Source organism: Barbus barbus (assembly GCF_936440315.1).
Source record: "Barbus barbus genome assembly, chromosome: 18".
Lineage (NCBI taxonomy): Eukaryota > Metazoa > Chordata > Actinopteri > Cypriniformes > Cyprinidae > Barbus > Barbus barbus.
In genome coordinates, this window is record NC_136746.1 from 18,714,857 (window position 1) to 18,738,808 (window position 23,952).

The following is a 23,952-nucleotide window of genomic DNA, read 5'->3' on the forward strand; positions in this document are numbered from 1 at the left end:
TATTCTTATGAGCTACACAATGTAAAATCTTACACATCACAGATAATGATCTGTTCATACAGGGAACACAAGGGCATCCTTCATGAAAGCATTATCCTAAAAAACACATATAACACCAATAAAGAATACCTTTTATTTTACTTCTGACTTATGGTAGATGTCAAATAGTATGATTTATGTATTCAATACTCACTGGAGAGTAGGCTAGAGGATTGTGGTAATAACATGCATGTTGGCAGTGTCCATGTCTTTGCCCTGTGAGAGTAAAACGAAAAATTAAGCAGACTACCACTTGCCATTCAAATATGAAATTAAGAACTATAGAAGATAAACTACAGCTGATATAAAATAATGTGAAAAAGATTTATACATGTGCTCAAACCTCTTCATAGACGAGTTTCGTGCAGGCATTTCCAATCCACTTCCACGATTGCTGAACAATAATAATTTTAGCGATTATTTTACATATCTCTTATTCGTATCGCTTCTAGACTTAGTCTGTTCTGATGGCTCATACTGTACAGCCTTCCCCTACTGGACGCATCAGGAACAACAGGGGCGTAAAACTGGGCCGTAGATCTGCCTGCTCCAGGTCTGCAACCTCCCCCTACTCGCCAATAAAACTCATTCTGATTCTGATATATTCCGCCACACGATGGAGCCATGCGTACAGGTAAATTACTAGGCTATTCAAATAATTGCCTGTGTTTGTTGCGTGTAAAAATATGCAGACACAGACCAATATATAGGAAAGGATCGTTTCACTTTGTTACATTTCGCTCTTATGGATTTGTATCGCCACCGGTTTCCCCTCGGATCTGCTAAACTCAGTTTGTGGGGTTTCTCACCCCGACAGCCACATCACAACCAAATCTACCTTAACATTGCCTTACCAAATTCACTGTAGCTTCTCAAAGCAAACAGGCTTATATATATATCAATTGTAAGCATCCAAATAAAACAATGAGGAAAGGTCTGTTTAACGTTCAATATAAAAGGAAAAAAGTGGTCGTCTGAGGTTCTCATGGTCCCTCCTCTCATTCAGCGCTTCTCATCTCTCCGACTGCCACTTCCTTCTCTGATGGTCAATGTTGCTGCTCTTGATGAACTTTATCTATTAGGCCGATGTCTTCTGTGCAACGGTAATTCACAACATTTAGCAACATGTTAAAGGTGGTTGTTGAATCCGCCAAAGGAATTCCTAAAAAGACACTTGGTCTTCCAGATCCTATAGCAGGAGTCATCTTTAAGGGTAAGTCTTCACGTTTTCCCCTCAAAGAGTTATTTTTATTCACTTTTTATTTATTTGCCTTTATGAGGTACATTGTGCGTTTGAAAACCTAATTAAACTTAACTAAAAAGTTGAGTGTTCGATGTCTTTTTAGATATATAAAATATGACGTTTTCTAAAGCAACTTAACTTTTTATCGTAAGTTTTTGGATGAGATGGGTTTGTTTACATGTAAAAGAACAGCAAATGTCCTTATAAGGTCTTGAAATGATCCTTAAGGAAACACACGTCCCTCCCATAGGCTTCACTGTAAAAAAAAAAAAAAAAAAAGTGAGAATGTGCAGTTATTTCAGCCTTAATATTCAATTTTACTTTCCTGTAGCATATTTTTGCATTGTAGTTGCTAAAACTAAATATAGGCTAATGTATAAACAAAGAATGAAATGAATATAATATTCAGAGTTCCTGTGAAGCTGTTATATTAATGTCATAGCTGATGTAGTTTGATTGATCATAATATAGTTAAAGAGACTTGACAGTTTACTTATTTCAACTTGCAGGTGAAAAAAAGAAAACAAAAGCAATTGACAAAGAATTAAATCCTGTGTGGAATGAGGTCAGTATAAGTCATAGTGTTTGCTTTTTTTGTTGGACCCTAAAAGGATGTCATTTAAATCAATGCATCTAAGATGTGAATAACCAAGACCTGATTTTGCCATTTCAGATTATTGAGTTTGATTTGAAAGGTACCCCGTTGGATTCCTCTTCATTCATTGATGTGGTTGTGAAAGACTATGAAACCATTGGAAAAGACAAGTATGTTGCGTCCACCACTGTTTTACTGTATGTGCCTTTGTGGATTCTAACAAGCCATAAAATGGCAAGCATGGTCAAAGAAAAGATATTTCTTTATGTTTCTGCTGGTGAAGGTGGTTTTCTGCGTTTGCTGAGTGGGTGTGGTGGGTTTCACTGCAACCACTTCACACAATCATTTCACACTGTATGTAAATACTGTATGACTAAAGTTAAAATCACTGCAGTGTCAATGATAAACCTAAGGGTGTCTTGTACTTTTGTAAAAGCTCTGTGAACTTTTAGGAGCAGCAGTGGGTTAGTGAGATTGATTAGTGGGGTGCATAGTTAGACATGAAAAGCCTTTAAAATCTGTCTGCCACACCTAGCCGCCTTGTCTAAACTTGCTGACTTATGCTGGTGAGAGACTCTAAGCAGTCCAAAGTAGCACCTTAGTCCTTTAAAAAGCTTGTAAGATACACATGCAGTCAAACCTAACTGGCTCTTAAACTAGTGAGCATTTGGTTTGGATCAGAAGGCTGCTCTTTCTTCCATGTGGCAAGTTTTACTGTACAAAGTCTGCCATGATAATGAACTTTCCATGAGTCACAAAGATGACTTCTCCACAGCTTTTTTTTTTTTTTAAATTTGCAGACTTTCATATGTTTGAACATACTTGCTGAAGTTTGTATTCTTTATTGCCACAGGCTAGAGAGTAACATAGCAACAAATGTAAAAAAAATAATAATAAAAAAAAAGGTTAACTAATCCTAGTTTATGACTCATAAGTAAATCATGTGCACAATTTATTTTTTTCTTCTTCTTTTATATCTTTTGAACGTGTTCTTTAGGCATATGTTAAGTCCTTTTCTGAAGATCACAGTGATTGTTCGACAAAGGAAATGCCAGCAGATATTTTTGGCATGAAAAAACAAGTGCTCTTACTCACTTCAAATTGTGTAGGTCTCCACAGAAGTAGTAGACAAGCTGTACATAAACTTAAGGCATAAGGCAGTACAGAGAAGTTGTGTTTTCGGGCGTCCCCCCTCTGAAGTTGCTCTTTTTGTCCCCTCTGCCTGGCACATAATTCTCTGGGCTAGTGTAATTGCTTCCAGCTGTTTTTCCCTCTGTATTTAAGCTTTTGGATCTGCTGTACAGTAAGCACGATGTAAAGGGGAAGTATCATAGAAAACACAGACATACTTTAACGTTTACAGCACAGTTTATTAGACATCACAAAAACACTGTTGTGAAAAATATTTTTGTAAAAATTGTTACAAAACCACCTTTCTCACAGCAAACAGCAAGTGTATACAGTACATCACCGATCAAAGGAGTCAGGTCAAAAAGATTTTATTTAGAAAAAAAAGTATATTTTTTATTAATCAAAGCAATATTTATTTATTTTTAATGTATGTATAATATAAAAGCCACTGCAAGTTTTTAAATTCTTCTTGAAGGAATTTTATATTCAGACATGCTTTCTAAATGTTTTGAAATAATTATAATAGGGTTGTGTAAATACAAGGATGCTGCTTTATTCTTGACATCCGTATTTTCCCCATGTCGAAATCTGGTGGTTGAGCCCACCCAAGCTAAGTCACCCTTATTCATCAGCCATTGCAAAACTATAAATGGTCTCTTTCAGGTGTCTTTGTGAGCTCATAGTCAGAGAGTTCTGACAAGACTTGTCCTGGGTGAGAAAAGCAGAAATGAAACCGAATAATGTAATCTTTGTTTTTAATTTTTAATCTATTCTGAAAACTTTGATTATTAAAACTTTCTCTGGTGTTGTTTCACTACTTAAAATCAGTTTAAGAAAGTTTTCATAATGGAAGGTTTCAGAAAGCGATTTTATACATATTATATATGTTATTTATACAGTTTATATATATTATAAATAAAAGCAGAGAGTTACTTAAGCTGTATGTCCAATTTGTGTTAATATTGAAGTTTGCTTCCCTGTTTGTTTAGTGTTGTATACTTCTGCTTTCTAGATTTATTGGTTCTGCAAATATCTCTCTTAAAGAACTGGCTGCTGGCCAGACCAGAACTCTTCCTTCCAAGAATATTCCTCTAATTAATGAGAAGAAACAGGAAATTGGGGTAAATATGTTTGAACAGTATGACAAGTAAAACAAAAATAATGATGCTGACTGACTTAGAATATTCTAGCAAAACTATTCTAACTGTATTTCTCTGCATTTACTACTTTAGGCAACTATCAGTTTAACGGTTGGTTATGAGCCTCCTGCAAGTTCTGTCCCGAACCCAAATGATCAAAACATGGTAGATGGCCAAACTGGAGAAACTGCAGGTATTTTTATTTTCCTACATATTACTGTCCTACATAAACTGTTGTTCTTTTTTTAAACCAGTTGGGTTAGACTGCCCTACAGATCTGCAGGAAGATTTTAGGCATTTGTGTTTACATACTGTATGGAAATGATTGATGCAAATGAGAAACAGAACATGGACCACTCACAAACAAAAAGGTCAATCTACTAGAGACTTAGATCCGCCTGCCACATTGTCTCTGTATGCCTAACAATAATGACGATTCACATTTTAACTATGCTGTAAAACTAGGTCATTCAGAAATCAATACAATATTGCTGTCAAAAGTACTGTATCAATACATTAACAGTACAGTAACAATACAGTAACTGCCTACATTTACATATCAACACCTACATTTGCAGTATTCATCAGCCTGGCATAGCTTTGCTTTGTGAAGTTAACATAGCCTAAGTCATTTACATCTAGGTGTCTTAAAGGTACAGTAGGAAAAATGGGGTCACTGGGCCATTGCCTTTTTAAATGGTACACATTTGTATCTTATTTAACCCCTAAAGGGTGCATATATTAGTACCTTAAATGTACATATTAGTTTTTAAAGTATACATATATGTACCTCAATAGTATGTTTTGAAAGGATACCCACCCCACATTTTTATGTTATTTTTGTATATTTATTTATGTATATATATATATCTGTTGGCTTTGCTTCTAGTTGGTGAAGAGGAGAAAGGTGTTGATAGTGATGAAGATGCAGGTGATGTGCCAGGGGCAGGGGCACCTGGAGTTTCTCCTTCTGGACAGCCAAAAAAGTTGGTCCGTACAACTCGGAAGCGACAAAGAAATTTGGCCAACAAACCCCAAGACTTCCAGGTATGTATTCCTCTTGCTAATCATCCTATCTGAGAAGTTGTTGAGCTTTAGTATGCTGACATTGTTATTTTTACTTAGATCCGTATTCGAGTAATTGAGGGTCGACAGTTACCTGGCAATAACATAAAGCCAGTCGTCAAAGTAAGTGTGTGCGGACAGACACACAGAACGAGGTTCCGAAGAGGAAACAATCCATTCTTTGATGAGGTATTTTTGGTTTTTAATGTGCCCATCTGACTTTGTCTGCTTCTGCTTCACTCTGTGTTGGCTAAAAACCTCCTGGCCCACTTCCTTTCTTTTTCCCTGGTATTTCTATCTCTCTCACACTTGCCTCAGTGAGTCTACAATCTCTTAATTTCACATACATATTCAGTTGCGGCTACTTTAAGCAAAAGTTCTGTTTCTATTAGCATTATGGCCTGTGAGAGTCCTGTGTTGTGAATATAATTTAATTTAGATGGTGGTTCCACAGATTTTCTTCTACAATGTCAACATGCTGCCTTCTGAACTTTTTGATGAGAGCATCATGATCCGGGTAAGATGGGTCTTGAGATGATTCTGGCACAATACAAGTTCCACAAGGTGAATATGTTCCTTGATCAGCATTCTATCAACCAATCATAGCCCCAACCCTGCCTAATATTAAAATCTGAAGACACTGATTGGTTGATAATGTTGTTCCTGGATCAAACCAGGATGAGGATACAGGAACATTTCATACCTGTGCAAATCATGTTAAGTAAATAGTTTTATATTTGCTGCTGAAAGAGTTTGTACTTTTGTCTCTAGTTCATATTATATGTTGACCCTGGTTGCAGTTTTTTACTGTCTGTCTTTTAATATATATATTTCTCTTAAATCTAGGTGTATAATGCCTACTCCCTCAGAGCAGACAGTCTTATGGGGGAGTTTAAGGTATGCTTTCATATAATCCATGCAATCCTAATTCATGTTAGAATCTTAATATCTTATTCATATCAAGCATTTCTAAAGAATGCTTTGATGTTGAGTATGTGTCCTTACAAACTCTTTCAAACCTTGTTTTAACAGCTGGATGTCGGCTATGTCTATGATGAGCCTGGTATGTAAAGAGTTTGGCTGTTGGATTCTGAACTATTAATTAAATTGTGCAACACAATGAAAATTGTGTAATGGTTAAATGTTTAAAAATTGATCACACCAATACATATTCATATTAGTGTGACCCTTTTTCTTTGGTAATCTGTGGTGTGTTTCTGACAGGCCATGCAATCATGAGAAAATGGTTACTGCTAAGTGACCCTGATGACTCAATCTCTGGAGCCAAAGGTTACCTGAAAGTCAGTATGTTCATAGTAGGCACCAGAGACGAGCCACCGGTAAGTTCCCAAGTACACATAACTCTGAAAGTTTAAAAGTTAAAACAGTTCATTGTGGCTTATGGGCAGCGCTCTGATATATAAACACAACAGCAAAAAAAATCTGCTTCAAAGATAAAATTAATTGAATTGCTAATTACAACATTGAAATAAAAATGTAAAGCCTGTACAAATACTATAAATCATGAATAGAAATAATTGGGAATAATGTAAAAAAAAATACAAATAAATTAAAAACAGTGCACATTTCATTCATTTCATTTATGTAGTTTTGTTCGCTTGGCTGTTTCCTTATAAAGGTCCAGAAATTTGTCAAGTTTTTCGTCAGGTGTCTTTTTTAATAATATGATGTCATTACGTTGCTGTCTTGCCGCTAGCCAATCGCTGCATTGCGGATCGTGGATTCGAGTATTCATACATCTTTTCAGGGAGCACAATAATGCGCAGTAATCTTAGATAACATAATCCAGATATTTTAATCCAATGCGCAAATATGTTTGAAAAACCAAATAAGCCATAGATCAGTTATCAGGATTAGAAGATCTGGAATCTGGTCTTAAACGATGTGTGATATCTATGATTAACTTGCTGGTCAGGTGGAAAAGCGAGAAGCCATTGAGGAACAGGATGACATTGAAAGTAACTTACTGCTGCCAGCTGGAGTCGCTTTACGATGGGCTACGCTGAGTCTAAAAATCTACCGTGCTGAAGACATGCCACAAAGTAATAATGACAGAAACACACAGCTATAATTCTATTTACTCCTATTTCTATTCCCATAGTGCATCTTTTGTCACTTCATTTTCAGTGGATGATGCATTCGCCCAGACAGTAAAGAACATATTTGGTGGAACAGATAATAAGAAAAATTTGGTGGATCCTTTTTTAGAAGTCAGTTTTGCCGGCAAAAAGGTAAAAGCAAAAAAGTTGTGATTGTTTATTGTTAAAGAATAGGACTGACTGGTAAAGAATTGTGATGACTTGCTTCATTTTGGTCTTTTAAGGTGTGTACAAAGATCGTAGAGAAGAATGCCAATCCAGAGTGGAATCAGCTGATTCACCTGCAGGTTAAGGTAGGAAGGGCGCTAACCTGTTAATAAAACTGAAACATACCAGATTCATTAAATCAAAAGTAACAATTTCTATGTAAAATGCCTAGAATGCTTTATAAAACAGTGGTGGCTGAAGTAAGTGAATATTCCTTCAATCTTTCCTTTTAGTTCCCATCAATGTGTGAACGCATCAAATTTACTGCATTTGACTGGTAAGTTCTTGAAATGACTGATAATTTTACAGCTCTAACATATATTGTACAGTACCAATCAAAAGTTGGGGTCTGTAAGATTTTTAATGTTTTGAAAGAATTCTCTTATGCTTATCAAGGCTGTATTTATTTGATTATAAATACAGTGAAAACAGTAAGATTGTGAAATATTATTACAACTTAAAATTACAGTTTTCTCTTTTAATGTATTAAATTTAAAATTCATTCCTGTGATGGCAAAGTTGAATTTCTCCAGTCTTCAGTGTCACACAATCCTTTAGAAATTATATGGTGGATTATATAGGGTGGTGATGGCGCAGTGGATAAGACACATGCCGTTGGTGTGAGAGACCCGGGTTCGAATCCACTGTGAGACACCAATGTGTCCCTGAGCAAGACACTTAACCCCTAGTTGCTCCAGAGGCGTGCGACCTCTGATATATATATAGCAATTGTAAGTCGCTTTGGATAAAAGCGTCAGATAAATGTAAATGTATATATATTATAATGTGCAGATGTGGTTCTTGACTCTTGCTTTTTACAGGGATCGGTTGTCAAGGAATGATGTTATTGGGACCACCTACCTTAATCTGACAAAAATAGCATCGTCTGGGGGTGAAATTGAGGGTAGGGTTCTCTGTTTGTGTCTCATGAGGTGCAGATTTGAAGTAATTTAGATTTTACTGTAGAATATTAAAGAAGTATCACAGAATTTTTCCTTAACAGTACAAACTTTGTTTTAAAATAGAACTTGCATAACAGAACTTTTGGATAAAAGTTTACTGTCAAACAGTCTAAAACTCTATTTTTTCACCAGAATCACCTTCAGGAAATGGACTGCCTCCTTCCTTTAATGGTATTGTGAATCTTATTAAATCTTAATAAATCTCTAAATTGTATTTTATTAATATACTTAAAAGTAAAATAAAAGTGAATTTACAGAGAATTTAGAATTTATTTGTTAAAACTGGACGTATATTCATATTTCTAATGGAGTATCAATATATTTATGATTTTTTTTCAGTGGTCTTGTGTTGATTTACTGTACATCTCAAAGTATCTCTAACCGATTTTCTTTTTCAGTGGACACCACAGAATCTGAGGTTGGATTTCTTCCAGCTTTTGGGCCTTGTTATGTTAACCTTTATGGAAGTCCAAGAGAATTTACTGGCCTACCTGACCCATATGAGGATCTGAATTATGGCAAGGTGATTGTTGTAAAAAAAAAAAAGAAAAAAAAAAGGGTTTGCTGGGGGATTGGAGAGAGCTACAATATAAAATATAATAAATACTGCCCAACCTCAGCAACAATCTGAGAAGGAAGCAATTTTCGCAATACCTTGACTTTGAAGATAGTACTGTATTATTTTTATGCACTGTTTGCATAAAAAACTGAACAAACAATACATGCAGCCATTTTAAATTCACACCATCAGTTGTCGGTTGCACAATCCGTGGCAGTTGTCAGAGCTGTTAAACTCAGTCTATGTGTTTCAGGGTGAAGGGGTGGCGTATCGGGGGAGGGTTCTGATCGAGCTCTCCACTCAACTGGATGACAAAACTGACAAGAAAGTGGAAGACATTTCAAACGATGACATTTTGGTGGCACAGGTAACAGCAAACATTTTTCACACCATAGCATCATGGAATAAACATTCTTCTAAATATATTTTTTACATTGATTACAAAAGACTATAGGGTATTGAGATCACAGTCATTATTTTTGCAGATCAGAACTAAAAACTCTTGTTTTACGTACTTTTACCGTGCAGAAGTACCAGCGGAGAAGGAAGTATTCCTTATGTGCCGTGTTCCACAGTGCCTGCATGCTTCAGGAGCCTGGAGAACCTATTCAGTTTGAGGTCAGCATCGGAAACTATGGAAATAAACTGGACTCCACATGCAAACCTCTGTCCTCCACCACTCAGTTTAGCTGTGCTGTTTTTGATGGTGAGTTTCTCAACAGATACAAATAGTCCAAATGTGAGCCGCTTGAGACTTGCATTATTTTGTTCATAATTGTTTGTGTTTCTCCAAAGGAAATCACTATTATTACTTGCCCTGGGCTGATTCTAAGCCTGTTGTTATCCTCACATCTTTCTGGGAGGACATATGTCACCGTTTGGATGCGGTGAACATCATTCTCTACATTACTGACCGACTGGTACGATTTTAATGCATTTTCATGCCATGGAGCAAACAGATAAACAATTCAGAGCAGTCACATATTTTGTATGCCTCTTTCTTTAGCAATCCAACATCGTCTCTCTGAAGACGGCGCTCCTGGCTAAAGTGGCTGACTCTCGCCTAGCTGAGATTTGGCTGAAACTTATCACTCAACTCATCGATGACCTTTCCAGGTAAATCCCAGAGGCTAAACTTTCTTATCTTTCTCTGTTTTATTACTTAGAATTGCCCTTGGAGCAGTGTTGAACTCGGCAACAAAATTACTAAAGAAATTGTTTGTTGACAGGATTTCTTTTTTATTTTGTCAATAATAATAATGAAGACATGATGAAATAGAGGCATTGTGATGATAATCAAATCATTTTGATTCATATTTAATTAAACAATTGAACCATATTGGTGATAAAAATATAACAAAAATTTGCACCAGTCCAGTGTCTCTAAAATGCAAAAAAAAAAAAAAAAACTATAACTACAGTATATGCCATTTCAGAGAAAGTACAATGGATAAAAAAAATTTTGGGGTCAAAAAACTAAATCTATGACCATGTCGGGCATGTAATTGACTTGAATATTGTGGCTATTAGTTACCAGTTACCAGATTTGGAGGGCAAGCCGAATCTGACAGCACTTGATATTCAGATCAAGAATCTGCGTGACAAAACATTGGCCAGTGTCAAAGAGGCGGCCATTCGCATGAGGGAGGAGGCTGTTGATGTTAGAGCCACAATGCCTGATATAGAGGACTGGCTGGAGCGACTACAGCAGATCACAGAGGAGGTTTGGCATTGCTTCATGTGACACTAATCTTACACTACTGAGATAGAGTTTGTAACCGGAAGGGAATGTTGTATATCCAAAAGTCAAATATACATAATCAAAAGCCATATGAACATTCACATGTTTGTTTAAATTCACAATACAGCCTCAGAACAGTATGCCTGATGTTATCATATGGATGCTGAGAGGAGAGAAACGTGTGGCCTACGCCCGAATCCCAGCCAATCAGGTTCTTTACTCCACCCACAGCGAGCAGGCTGTCGGCAAGTACTGTGGCAGAATGCAAAGCATCTTTATGCAGGTAAAAAAAAAACATTTTGAGAGTGATGTGTAAGAGATGTAACTTAGCAATTAACGCACATGCATGCAATACCAGTTTGTGTCAAGCTCACATTTCCCAATCCCATTCTCTCATTATTTCCTAATAATCCAGATTCAATTGGAACAAATATATATTTAATGTAAGCTTGTGGTTTTCAGTACCCAATGGATAAGAACAAAGGTCTCAAGATCCCTGTGCAGCTGCGTGTGAACATGTGGTTGGGTCTGTCTGCACATGAGAAGAAGTTCAACAGCTTTGCAGAGGGAACATTCAGTGTGTATGCAGAGATGGTTAGTAAAAGTGAACACTGAAGTGAAACCTATATAATATTAGCATTTGTTGTGGCCTGTTGTGTGGAACTTCCCTTAGCAACACTAACCTTTCTGTTCTCCCGTGTTAGTACGAGAATCAGGCTCAGGTTTTTGGGAAGTGGGGAACCACGGGTCTAGTTGGCCGGCATAAGTTTTCAGACGTGACAGGAAAAGTAAAACTGAAGCAGGAACGTTTCATGCCGCCCCGGAGCTGGGAGTGGGAAGGAGACTGGTTGATTGACCCCGAGCGCTGGTAAGCCATATAAGATGCATATTTTCAATATGAATATGTCTTATGCTATGATTATCATGGTTACTGAACTTTACTTTTTAGCACCCACTCAGCTTAAAATACATTGGACTGCAAAAAAGTATTAATCAGTATTTTGCCTTTTTCCAGTAAATAATATCTAAATTATTTATGCACCATTAATTCACTTGATAAGCAAAATTATGTAAATTAATAAAATATGTATTAAATTAAGTTTATTTTTCTTATCCCATTGGCCAAATATTTTGTCTTTTTTAAGAATAAAACTTACTAAAGTTTGTTACATTTTTGCAAAAAAAGAAACAATTTGCTGTGGTAAGACACATTTAATTTAAAAATAAACATAATTATTTGAAATTCAATTTTGATTCTCAAATAAATGTATCCTTTTTTTAATAATGTTTAAATATTTTTATACTAATGTACTGTGCTTTTTTCCGTGCAAGCCTATTCAAAAATTCTAAAAAAAAAAAGAAAAAAATACAGTAAAAATGTGAAATATTATTACAATTCATAATAAATATTTAATATTTTATTATATTTTTAAATATAATTTTTACTATGATGGCAATGCTGAATTTAATAATCTAATATGCTGATTTGTTGTTGAAGAATCATTTCTTATTATTATCAATGTTAAAAACAATTGTACTGCTTAATGTTTTTGTGGAAGCCATAATACTTAAAAATAAAAATAAAAATCAGGATTCACTGAAAAATAATTAAAACATTTATTTGAAATATAATTGATTTATAACATTATAAACATATTTTCTGTCACATTTGATCAATTTAATGTATCCTTGCTCAATAAAAGTATTAATTTTCTATTCATTTTTATAAAAAAAAAAAAACCTTACTGACCCCATGCTTTTGAATGGTAGTCTATGTAATTTAGTGATTCTGTGGTATAAGTAAAGTGTGTTAGAGTCTGTTTAGCTGTTTCTTGCACACAATCGGAGGAAATTGTGCTAGTTGGCATACAGCCTTAGTTGGCCCTGCTGTAACATAAACATAGTCTCTCTGCCAGGCCCTCTCTACTGTGTTTATATAGTCAGCTCATTTTTTACTCTTCCAGGTCTCTTACACTGACCCCACTCCCAACCCTGTACTGTGTCACGGCCTTGGCTCAGTGTTTGTTTGACTGTTTTGTGTGTGCTGAAATAAATGTGTTGCTAACACCCCAGCTGTGTGTTCTGTGCTTGACTCAGTCTGCTTACAGAGGCTGACGCAGGGCATTCTGAATTCACAGATGAGGTCTACCAAAATGAAACTCGCTTCCCTGGTGGTGAATGGAAACCTGCCCCTGAACCTTTTACTGATGTGGTGAGAGAACCAGCAACACTTAATGTCACATTCAGAATGAAGACATTTCGGTTTTGAATTTGAATTCTGAAAATAGTATGGAAATTTGAAGCATCTGTATTTTACCCAATTTCCTGTGGCCTCATAGAAAGTGTGGTAACACAAATGACAACAATCTGATTAGTGAATTACTGACTCATTCTCATGTTTCAATTCATTCCAATTAATGAATTTTCTTTCTGTGGAACAAAAAGGTGAAATTTTGATGAATATCATGGGCAACTTTTTTAATTACAAAGTATCATAAACATTTCAGTACAATTATATGAATATGATAGCTTTATATGATGAACATCTGGGTAAGTTCATGAGATAAGCAGTGATGAATGATTCATGAATGAATAATTGATTCTTTTTAATGAATCAGTTTATCCATTTCTGATTCATTCATTCATATTGTGTCTGATTTGGTTTTCAAGTTCAACTCACTGACTCAGTGATCAGTCCAAAGCGGATCTCTAGTTAATGGTCCACAAAATCATTCAGCAAATAACAATTGATTCACATTTCAGTTTGTTCATTACACCAAACTATTGTACTGTATGGCTATAGAAGCCTTTTTAATGATACCTTTATGGTACTTTTATGGTCTTTGTGTACTTGAAATGCTCTTGAAATGATTCAAAATGTCACATTTCTCAACGGAAGAAAGAAAGTTATTCATGTTTGGAAAAACATGAGGGTGAGTAAACAATGATAGAATTGTCATTTTTGGGTGAATGACCACTTCAAGTATTGAATGATGGAAATTGTTCTGTGCAGAATGGAGAGAAGGCCCAGAACCCTCAAGAAATTGAGTGTCCTCCAGGATGGATTTGGGAAGATGACTGGAATTTTGACAGCAATAGGGCAGTGGATGAGAAAGGTCAGGAATTCTGACTAGCAGGATTAAAAGCCAGTTATTTTACAGAAGATTTATATTTCAAATGAATGTTTCCACAACAATATTAAGCAGCACAATTGTTTTCAACATTGATAAGAATAAGAAACCTTGTGACTCTGAAGACTGGAGTAATCCGGGAAGCATCCCTTAGATGATTCCAGTATTTAATCATCTGTTTTTCCATTGTTTGAATTGAATGTCAGGATGGGAATATGGTGTCACCATTCCTCCTGATGACAAGCCCAGGTCCTGGGGTGCTGCTGAGAAAATGTACCACATTCATCGCAGGAAAAGACTGGTCCGACCCCGCAGGAAGATATCAGACACACCCACTACAGAGGTGAGAACTCCTCACTACTGTTTCTTTCTGATTTTTAGTTTGATTTGTCTGATTTGTGCCATTTTAACTTGTACTATTGTCTTACACTGCAACTGACTTTCACTTCTGATTGAGTATCAGAACTCAATTAGTCTCATTAGTCAAATATTGTCTGCAGTATGTATAATCAATGTTTTCACAACAGAAAAAAGACATCGGTGATGGCTGGGAATACTCGTCTCTGATTGGGTGGAAGTTCCACAGGAAGGAGCGTTCCTCGGACACATTCCGCCGCAGGCGCTGGAGGAGGAAAATGGCACCAGCTGAACGTGTGGGCGCATCGGCTATCTTTAACCTGGAAGGGGCTTTGGTTAGTCCATTTATTGTCTTGAATGAGTGACATAGATTCTGTTTTGGGTAGGGGACAAACTTGGATGTATTTGTCTCTTTATTTATTTATTTATTTATTGTCTTAGAACTTCATTTTGAAGGATGTTGAACTTTTTAAAAAGCCACCTCTTCCTCACTTGTTTTTATTTGCTTATAGGGAATAGATGAGGACGAGAAAGGCAGCAAAAAGGATACGGCTAAACTCTTTGGTGCCAACACACCCACTGTGTTTTGCAGATTTGACAGTGAGTTATGTTTATTCAGCCCTGCTTATTAAAGAACTCCTTCTAAATTCCTTACACTGATTATATCTCTGAGACTAACACACCCCTCCTCTTCCTGACAATCTGCACAAAACAAAACAGCAACAACAACAGTTAGAGAGCCAACTGAAATCTTGAGTGGTGCTGATTAATGGTATTATTATACCAAATTCAGTAGGAAGAGGAAGCGCCAAACACCTAGCTGTGCTGCATGGCAGAATTTCCATGGAAACTATAATACTGGTTTAAACATCACCATTCACAAGTTAAGCAGCCATTACTCCAGGCTTCAGTGTAATTCTAGTATGATTATTTGGTGATATTTTTATGGAAATCGCAAAACATTTTTAAGGATTCTTTGATGAATATGAGGTTTAGCATTTATTTGAAATAAAAACTCTTTTGTAACATTGTAAATGTATTTACAGTCAGTAACTTTTGATCAATGTAATGCTTTTTGAATAAAAGCAAAAAAAAAAAAACTTTAATTAGTGCATGTCAAATAATTTGGAACTTCACATGGTGATAAACAATCAGTGGTTAATTCAGTATTCAGTAACTTTATCAGGTAAAGCTTAACTGGGAAATGAATTTCCTTCTCTTTATTATACAGATTGGAATAAAAAACTATATTATATTTCACAACAGTGTGTTTATTTGCCATTATTTATTACTTTTTTTCATAATTGTGGCTTTATTATTTCACACATCTAAAAATGTGACTATATTTGTTATTTTAAAGTGTATCTTGTGAATTCCTCTGTACACTAGGTGCAAGACACTTTGTGATAGAATAAATAAGTCAAGTTTCACCCAAATCACCGTGTCTCAACAGAGTCATTCATCTACCATCTCAGAGTCTATGTATATCAAGCCAAGAATCTTTTGCCTATGGACAAAGACAGCTTTTCTGGTGAGGAATTTTTCATCTCATATGAGTATAATTCACCTTACACATGTGTTTTTATTGCAGAAATTGTCTGAGTGATCTTTTGTTTTTCACAGATCCCTATGTGCATGTGTCATTCTTGCATGTCAGCAAGACAACAGAGATCATAAAGTCCAGTCTCAACCCCACATGGGACCAAACTCTTATTTTTGATGACATTGAAATCTACGGAGACCCCCAGACCATCGCTCATAACCCACCCAGTGTGGTTCTGGAAGTTTATGATAATGATCAAGTGGTATGACTCTCTGTTAATCCAAACTCTGGCCTTCAGTGAATCTTCAAAATGCACTATATGCTTTGATCTTTGATCCATGAATGTGTTGCAGGGGAAGGATGAGCCGATGGGCAGATGCACATGTCCTCCAGTAGTGAAGCTGAATCCTGCCACCACATTAACACCTAAACTCCTTTGGTTTCCCATCACCATGAAGGGACGAAATGCAGGAGAAATGCTTGTAGCAGTTGAGCTCTTGCTTAAAGATAAGGTTGTTTTTATTCTTGCTGTGTGTTAATATTTTCCCCCTCTACATGTCAGTGTTATTTTTATATAATATTATAGTTTTATTAATATTTTAAATTAGCTTTTAATTTGATATTTTCAGCTTTTGTTTTAATTTTAGTTAATGATTTTGTCATTTTTATTAGTTTTTTACAAAGTTTTAGTGTTAGTTCGGTTTCAACTTGTTATTATTATTTACAAATAATAATAATTTACAAATATTATCTTATACAAATTAAATTTTGAATAATTTTTTTTCCCAATAGAGTAAACCTAAACACATGGTTGTTTGTATTAAAAATTTTTTGAATGCTGTACTTTAGAACAAAATGATGTAAATATATGTTTAGCAGACAAGTTACTGTCATCTGTCCTCATATAGTATCATTTAAATTCTGTTTGTATCATAGGATTGTCTGCAGAGGATTTGCAGGGTGTAGCCAGTATGTTTTGCGAAATTTAGCTAAATCCTCACTACTAACGAAACTGGAGAATAGCAGTTTTACCCAATGACTTAACTGTTGTTGCCATTTTCGTGTCTCTTAACCACAGCACCATTATCATTTGCTTATCGACTATGCTGTTCATTGTTGACCTCAGGCAAATGATGTTAACCTTCCCCTGGTCCCACCTCGAAGAAGTAAGAATCTGTACATGGTTCCTCAGGGGATCAGGCCTGTGGTGCAGCTCACCGCAGTCGAGGTAATGCAGTCATCCTTACCAATAATGCGCTAAAACCAAAATAAATCACTGCCAGTGTCTCATACTGTGTGTTTTGACAGATCCTGGCCTGGGGTTTAAGAAACATGAAGGCATATCAGCTGGCTGCAGTGTCTTCCCCCAGCCTTATAGTTGAATGTGGAGGGCAGACTGTTCAGACTGCCATCATCAAAAACATCAAGAAAAATCCCAACTTCCCTGGATCTGTCCTGTTCCTCAAAGTGGTACATCACCTCCTTAACCTAATGAAATAGCTTTTGCTAGCTTAAAAAAAAATTGGAACTGCTGAAATGCCTCTGTGTACAAAACAAAAGGATTTTTGCCACATGTGATCTTCAGTTCTATTTCCAGCTTCCCACAATGCTAATTAGTGGTGTTTGCTAAGGCAAGCTGTGCTATTGCTCATTAATGGTTAGAGATTTGAATAAACTTCAATGCGTTACTCATCCCAAGCCCTTTGTGCTGCAGAAATAAATGTAAATACAAATTATGAGGCGTTGTTGTTGTTGTGTATAGATCTGCTACATTTCTAAGTGATTATATTTAAGAATGATAAAATGGATTAGAAACCAAACCCTATAGACTAAGAATACTAAGAATTTAGAGTGGGCTTTTTGTGACATAGGCCAGTAAGAAACCACCCAGAACATCCTAGCCATGACCTAGCAACCATCCAGAACACTGTAGCAACATAAAACAACTCTGAGCTCACTAGGACTATTTATTTAGTCTAGATTATATACTAAATCTGCCCTGCTTCCAGATTTAAGCATGTTTTTGATCCTAATACATACAGGGAAAATAAAAACACCAAAAAGTACTAAATAGTTGCGTTTGTAAATGAAGCTTTGTTGGTTTTGGACAAGCAGAATCCTAACAATCTCTCTCTCTCTTCAGCTTCTTCCTAAAGATGAGATGTACACTCCACCTATTGTACTCAAAGTTATTGACCACAGGCCCTTTGGTCGGAAACCAGTCGTTGGACAGTGTACTATAAACTCCCTGGAAGAGTTCAGATGTGATCCTTACATAAGCACCACCGAAGTGGCTATGTCTGCCAAGGGTAAAATTTAATTTAAGTTTATTTTTAATTAATATACATAATAATAATTTTAATGTTTTAGAAAGAAAGCTTTTATGCTCACCAAGGCTGCATTTATTGTAAGATATTATTACAAAATTAAAGGGTTGTTTTCAATATATACAGTATATATACATTTGCCATATCAGGAATAAGTATATATACTTATATTAGTATATTGTATATAATAGTAAGTATGTGTGTGTGTGTGTGTGTGTGTGTGTATATATATGTATATAATTTCTATCAGCCATCATTCCATATATACACACTTTAATTATCTCATGTATAATTTATGTGTCTCAGTGGCCATGATGGCATCAGCTCCCAGAGATGTTGTCATTGACATGGGGGACAGAATGCCCAGCCCTTCTAAACAGGTACAGAGGACAGATCTGAAAGGCTAATTGATTTCAGAGTAATTTCATAAATTTGTAAACCTTAAGATAATAAGTTTACATCTTCTTTTCTATTAGCCTTTTCTAAATAGCCTTTTGTGTCATTATATAACAGTCTAGAAACTATGCTGTTGTGGCGCAAATAGCTGCAGACAGATTGTTACAGCATCTTAGAGCCAAACTCACTTCTATTATACCGCAACCTATTGTAGGAAGAGGATACGGTGGACTGGTGGAGCAAATTCTATGCCTCCATTAAGGAGCATGAAAAGTGCGGCCCTTATCTCCAGAAAGGATATGACACTTTAACAGTGAGTTTACTTGCTCAATCTTACCATCCTGCATGGGTGTTTGCATCCTGATTATGTTTCAAAGCAGATAACGTATGACCATTGTAATATAATTGAACAGTGTTAAAAGTACACGTCTGTTTCAGGTTTTCAACACCGAGCTAGAGGTGGTCCCAGAATTCAGAGGGCTAACAGACTTCTGTGCTACATTCAAGTTACAGAGGGGCAAAACTGAGGAAGAGGAGGAAGACCCCTCTGTAGTGGGAGAGTTCAAGGCAAGTCTAGCCAGTCAGCTATGCACTGAGCTTCCTTTGCTTTTGAATTGAATGGCGTTTTTTGGCTGCTTTTTTTTTGGTGTAAAGTATCATGTAATAATAAAAACATTTTGAAGGCATTTGCTACAAGACAAGTTTCCAAATAGAGCGGATTCTAGACAACTCTATACAGTTGGAGAGAGAATTTGGACGCACTCAAAAAAAAAAAAAAAAAAAAAGGCAACAAAGAGGATACGTTGTATTAGACTGCCATCTAGTGGTAGTCGTCTAACCAAGAAAGTTTTAGTTTATATAGTATGACTGTCTTCACAGGGGTCGTTTCGAGTGTATCCCTTGTCAGATGACCCAAATGTCTCAGACCCACCTCGGCAATTTAGGGAGCTGCCTGAGAGCTGTCCTCAGGAGTGCCTGGTCAGAATCTATATCATACGCTGCTTGGACCTGCAACCCAAAGATAACAATGGCATGGTGAGTAAATATCCAGTTCACTTGTAAAACAATAAACGATTCTGATGGTTCACAAAGCATCACATTTGACATTTTTGTAACATGTAACATGTACATCCTTTCCTTTTAAAGTGTGATCCCTACATAAAGATTTCTCTGGGGAAGAAAATGATCGATGACAGAGATCACTACAAACCAAATACTCTAAATCCAGAATTTGGAAGGTGAGAATATGATAAGTAATACGTTTACATACAGATATTTGTGTATTTCTGTTTAGATTTTTAAAAACTATTTTAAAATATGTACACAGAGTGTTTGAACTGAGCGGCTACATTCCACAAGACAAGGACTTGAAAATTTCCATCTATGATTATGACCTGCTTAGTGCTGATGAGAAGGTTGGGGAAACAATCATAGACCTTGAGAATCGACTTCTTTCTCGGTTCGGCTCACATTGTGGAATCCCAAAATCTTACTGCGTGTAAGTGTTTATCTTACTAGGGGCCACTCTTTCACGTACAGTTTTATGATATCATTCCCTATTACAAGACATATTCATGTACTCTTTGATATATATGTTTGGAAAAGATCTGGAGTGAACCAGTGGAGGGAGCAGCTCAAACCATCTCAGATCCTACAGAATCTGGCCAGGATGAGAGGAGTTCCTGCTCCTCAGATCGCAGATGATGGAAGTTTCCTGTCGTTTGGAGGACAAGAGTACAGGCTAGATGAACTAGGTATACTTATTCAAACTATTAGACCTTGTCTTGACCACAACTTTATGTACATAAACTACTGTTCAAATGTTTGGGGTCAGTAAGTTTTTTTTTGTTTAAAGACATTTTATAAACAATATAAGTTATATGTAACTTTTATTTAGAATTGACAGTAAATACATTTATAATGTTACAAAAGATTTCTATATTCTATTTCAAAATATTTTCAAATAATGATGCTCTATTGTACTTTATATTCATCAATAACCCTAAAAAATGTATCATGGTTTCCAAAAAATATTAAGCGGCACAACTGTTTTAAACTCTGTTAATAATAAATAATGTTTACAATGATTTCTGAAGGATCGTGACGCCATCAACTTTGCCAACACAGTAAAATTACATTTTAACATTTAAAGAAAAAATAGCTATTTTAAATTGTATTACTATTTCACAATATTACTGTTTTTACTGTATTTTTGATCAAATAAATGTAGACTTGGTGAGTATAAGAGACTTCTCTCAAAACATTAAAAAAATCAACCCCAAACTTTTGAACAGTAGTCTGAATATGAACTTAAGAATTAAGAATAATTCCTTATGTAGTAAATAAAGGTACACTTTGTTGTTACTATGGTTTTATCTGATTCAGCACAACTGTACATGATGTATGTTGCGCTTCTACTTTGGTGTGGAACTTGCAACACTATATATTGCTAAACAAGCATTTTATAATACAGTAAATAATGAAAATGAAAATGAAAACACAAATGGATATTACTTTGCTTATAGAGGCCAATAAAACCATCCATCCACATCTGGGCCCACCTAAGGAGCGAATCTGCTTGCATGTGTTGAGGAGGCAAGGCCTTGTCCCAGAGCATGTGGAGACCAGGACCCTGTACAGCACCTACCAGCCCACTCTCTCTCAGGTCAGTCCTCACATCCTCAACTTTTCTAATGCATACTCAAAGACATTGCATTGGTTTATCCAGAACACTGTCCGTGTCGCTCACGTTCATTTTGTCTTCATAGGGCAAAATCCAGATGTGGGTTGAAATATTCCCCAAAAGCCTTGGTATTCCAGGACCCCTTTGTGACATCACTCCTCGCAAACCCAAGAAGTACCATCTACTTTTGCTCACTACTGTAAAACTACTTATGTGTGATTGGTGTTGTAATGTGTCCCTTTATATTGAAGGTATCTCCTGCGAGCCATTGTTTGGAACACGACTGAAGTCATTCTGGATGAAACCAGCATCACAGGAGAAAACATGAGTGACATCTATGTGAAAGGGTAATATGTTGATTATAATATTAGCATAGTACTACCATTCAAAAGTACCTTTTGAAAGGAATTAATACTTAGATTCAGAAAGGATGCATTAAATTGATCAGAAGTGTCAGTATTTCTATTAATCAAAGAATCCTGAAAGAAATGTATCAGGGTTTCCACAGAAATATTAATCGGCACAATTGTTTACAAAAAAATGTTTCTTGAGCACCAAATCAGCATTATTAGAATGATTTCTGAAGTATCATGTGACGCTGAAGACTGGAGTAATGAATGAAAATTCAACTTTGCCATCACAGGAAAAAATTACATTCTCTACTATATTAAAATAGACAGATAAAATATATTAAAATAAATTATTTTAAATTGTAATATTTCACAATTTATTTATATTTGTAGGTGGATGCCAGGTATGGAGGAGGACAAGCAGAAAACTGATGTCCATTACAGGTCTCTTGATGGAGATGGAAATTTCAACTGGAGATTTGTCTTTGGCTTTGATTATTTGCCAGCAGAACAGTTGTGTATGGTGTCTAGAAAGGTTTGTGGTTTGGAAAAGCATAAATACATATTAGATGACATGTTTTCAATCATTGGTAGTCACAAACCATATGTGTTTTCATTTCCAGGAACACTTCTGGAATCTAGACAAAACTGAGTTCAGGATCCCTCCTAAACTGATCATTCAGATCTGGGACAATGACAAATTCTCCTTGGATGATTACTTGGGTGAATTCTCTTCTTCGAATCAACATATATACCCACCAGATGTTTAATCTTTCCTTTTTTGGATTATTATGTATTATTTATTCATGGTAATGTTGATGTTTTTGGCAATTCTTAAACAGGCACGGTGGAGTTGGATATGCTTCACCTCATCCCTCCAGCTAAGACCCCTGAAAAGTGCTCTTTAAGCATGCTTACCCAAACAGGGAAAAACCGCACACCTACGTCACTCTTCTCCCAGAAGTCAGTTAGAGGCTGGTGGCCTTGTGCCATGGAGGAAGATGGCAAAAAAATCCTGGCTGTGAGTGTAGCTTACTGATAAAAATAAGATACATGATGCATACTGCAAATGTGCAGTACAAATGGTAAAGACTGTTCTCTTTGTGGCGTTAGGGTAAAGTAGAGATGACACTGGAAGTGGTGGAAGAGGAGGCGGCAGAAGAGAGGCCAGCTGGGAAAGGAAGAGATGAACCCAACATGAATCCCAAACTAGATCCTCCAAAGTATGAAAATATCAATGTTTAGCCATTCAGTATCATGTTTGATTAGATAATGTGAGTAATACTGTATGTTTTAATATGTTCAAACAGCCGTCCAGATACGTCCTTCCTTTGGTTCACAAATCCATGCAAGACCATGAAATTCATAATATGGCGCAGATACAAATGGCTCTTCATTGGACTCATTATTCTCATACTGGTGATCCTGTTTATTGGAATCCTCTTGTATTCCTTCCCTGTAAGTCTTTTCCAGATATTATTAATAAATAAGCTAAATATTATAAGCAAAGTACCTGTAAGAATCACAATATCATGTGCATTTTCAAAATTTACCCCATTTTTCTTACAGAACTACATCTCCATGAAAATTGTGAAGCCGTATTAATTGGAGAATGTCAAGATTGGCACAGCAACCTGCAATGGGACACAACCAATAGAGAACCAGCAGAAATTGTATTCCATCCAAAAATACTTGAATGTATAACCTACACCAAGTGCTATTGTTTCCCTTGTAGACAACACTGGGTTGGCAGATTACAATGCTGCGAGAAGTTGCACTATATTTGTTTGATTTCCAATCCCTGACTGTTTATTTTCTTTGTTAATAATATGCATACAAGATTAGATTTATGCTTCTGTTGCAATGTTTTGCTGTCGTAGAATTATGTGATTTATACAGTGCATACTGTAGAAGTTATTTACAACTAGATTTTAAGTATGCAACTTTAATGAACTAAAATCAGATGTATCTGCTCCTTTGTTGTTCATTATACATTAAACAACTATTTCTTGTATACTTGTATATAATATTATAATTAGTAAATAATAATATACAAATTCATAATAATTAATAATAGACCATTTCCATGAACAGGGTACCAAATCTTGTTTTCTTTTTCAATAAATTATTAGTTATGGAAGCGCTTAGAAGATGCTGATTGTCATCTCAGGTGTACAAACTAAATTTAGCAAAAGAGCTATTCTATTTTCTATTCGTTATAGCTTTACAGATTCATGTGCACTAGCTACTTTTCTTGCTCGGTTAATTGTATGTTACATAGTAGTTTATCTATAAGATTCCGAGGATGAACCCCAATTTAAATGTAAGAATCTAAAACGTAACCGATCATATTGACGGACTTTC

General features: G+C 35.9%; 1 protein-coding gene across 2 annotated transcripts; it reads left to right on the forward strand.

Moving 5' to 3' along the window:
• The first annotated feature begins 626 nt into the window (after window positions 1-626).
• Window positions 627-23,608, forward strand: LOC306884485 (myoferlin-like). 2 transcript variants are annotated; one of them, XM_079440380.1, is made up of 54 exons: window positions 646-673; window positions 1,046-1,252; window positions 1,792-1,847; window positions 1,956-2,047; window positions 4,021-4,129; window positions 4,241-4,340; window positions 5,037-5,194; window positions 5,273-5,401; window positions 5,667-5,729; window positions 6,059-6,109; window positions 6,245-6,275; window positions 6,437-6,552; window positions 7,149-7,275; window positions 7,361-7,464; window positions 7,557-7,625; window positions 7,773-7,816; window positions 8,361-8,443; window positions 8,634-8,672; window positions 8,900-9,024; window positions 9,314-9,427; window positions 9,589-9,766; window positions 9,856-9,980; window positions 10,067-10,176; window positions 10,591-10,783; window positions 10,929-11,084; window positions 11,264-11,395; window positions 11,506-11,669; window positions 12,899-13,013; window positions 13,815-13,917; window positions 14,139-14,275; window positions 14,460-14,624; window positions 14,802-14,889; window positions 15,743-15,820; window positions 15,913-16,094; window positions 16,186-16,344; window positions 16,959-17,060; window positions 17,141-17,302; window positions 17,976-18,141; window positions 18,466-18,539; window positions 18,770-18,868; window positions 18,994-19,122; window positions 19,435-19,590; window positions 19,702-19,793; window positions 19,883-20,053; window positions 20,161-20,309; window positions 21,081-21,220; window positions 21,324-21,412; window positions 21,490-21,585; window positions 21,982-22,123; window positions 22,212-22,311; window positions 22,431-22,609; window positions 22,702-22,811; window positions 22,899-23,046; window positions 23,158-23,608. In XM_079440380.1, exons 2-54 carry the CDS (start codon window positions 1,165-1,167, stop codon window positions 23,191-23,193), a joined length of 6,123 nt encoding a protein of 2,040 aa, XP_079296506.1. In that variant the 5' UTR covers window positions 646-673; window positions 1,046-1,164; the 3' UTR covers window positions 23,194-23,608. The 2 variants fall into 2 exon arrangements, with proteins under 2 accessions (XP_079296505.1, XP_079296506.1); XM_079440379.1 differs by having other exon boundaries at window positions 627-1,252; window positions 23,158-23,602.
• The last annotated feature ends 344 nt before the right edge of the window (window positions 23,609-23,952 follow it).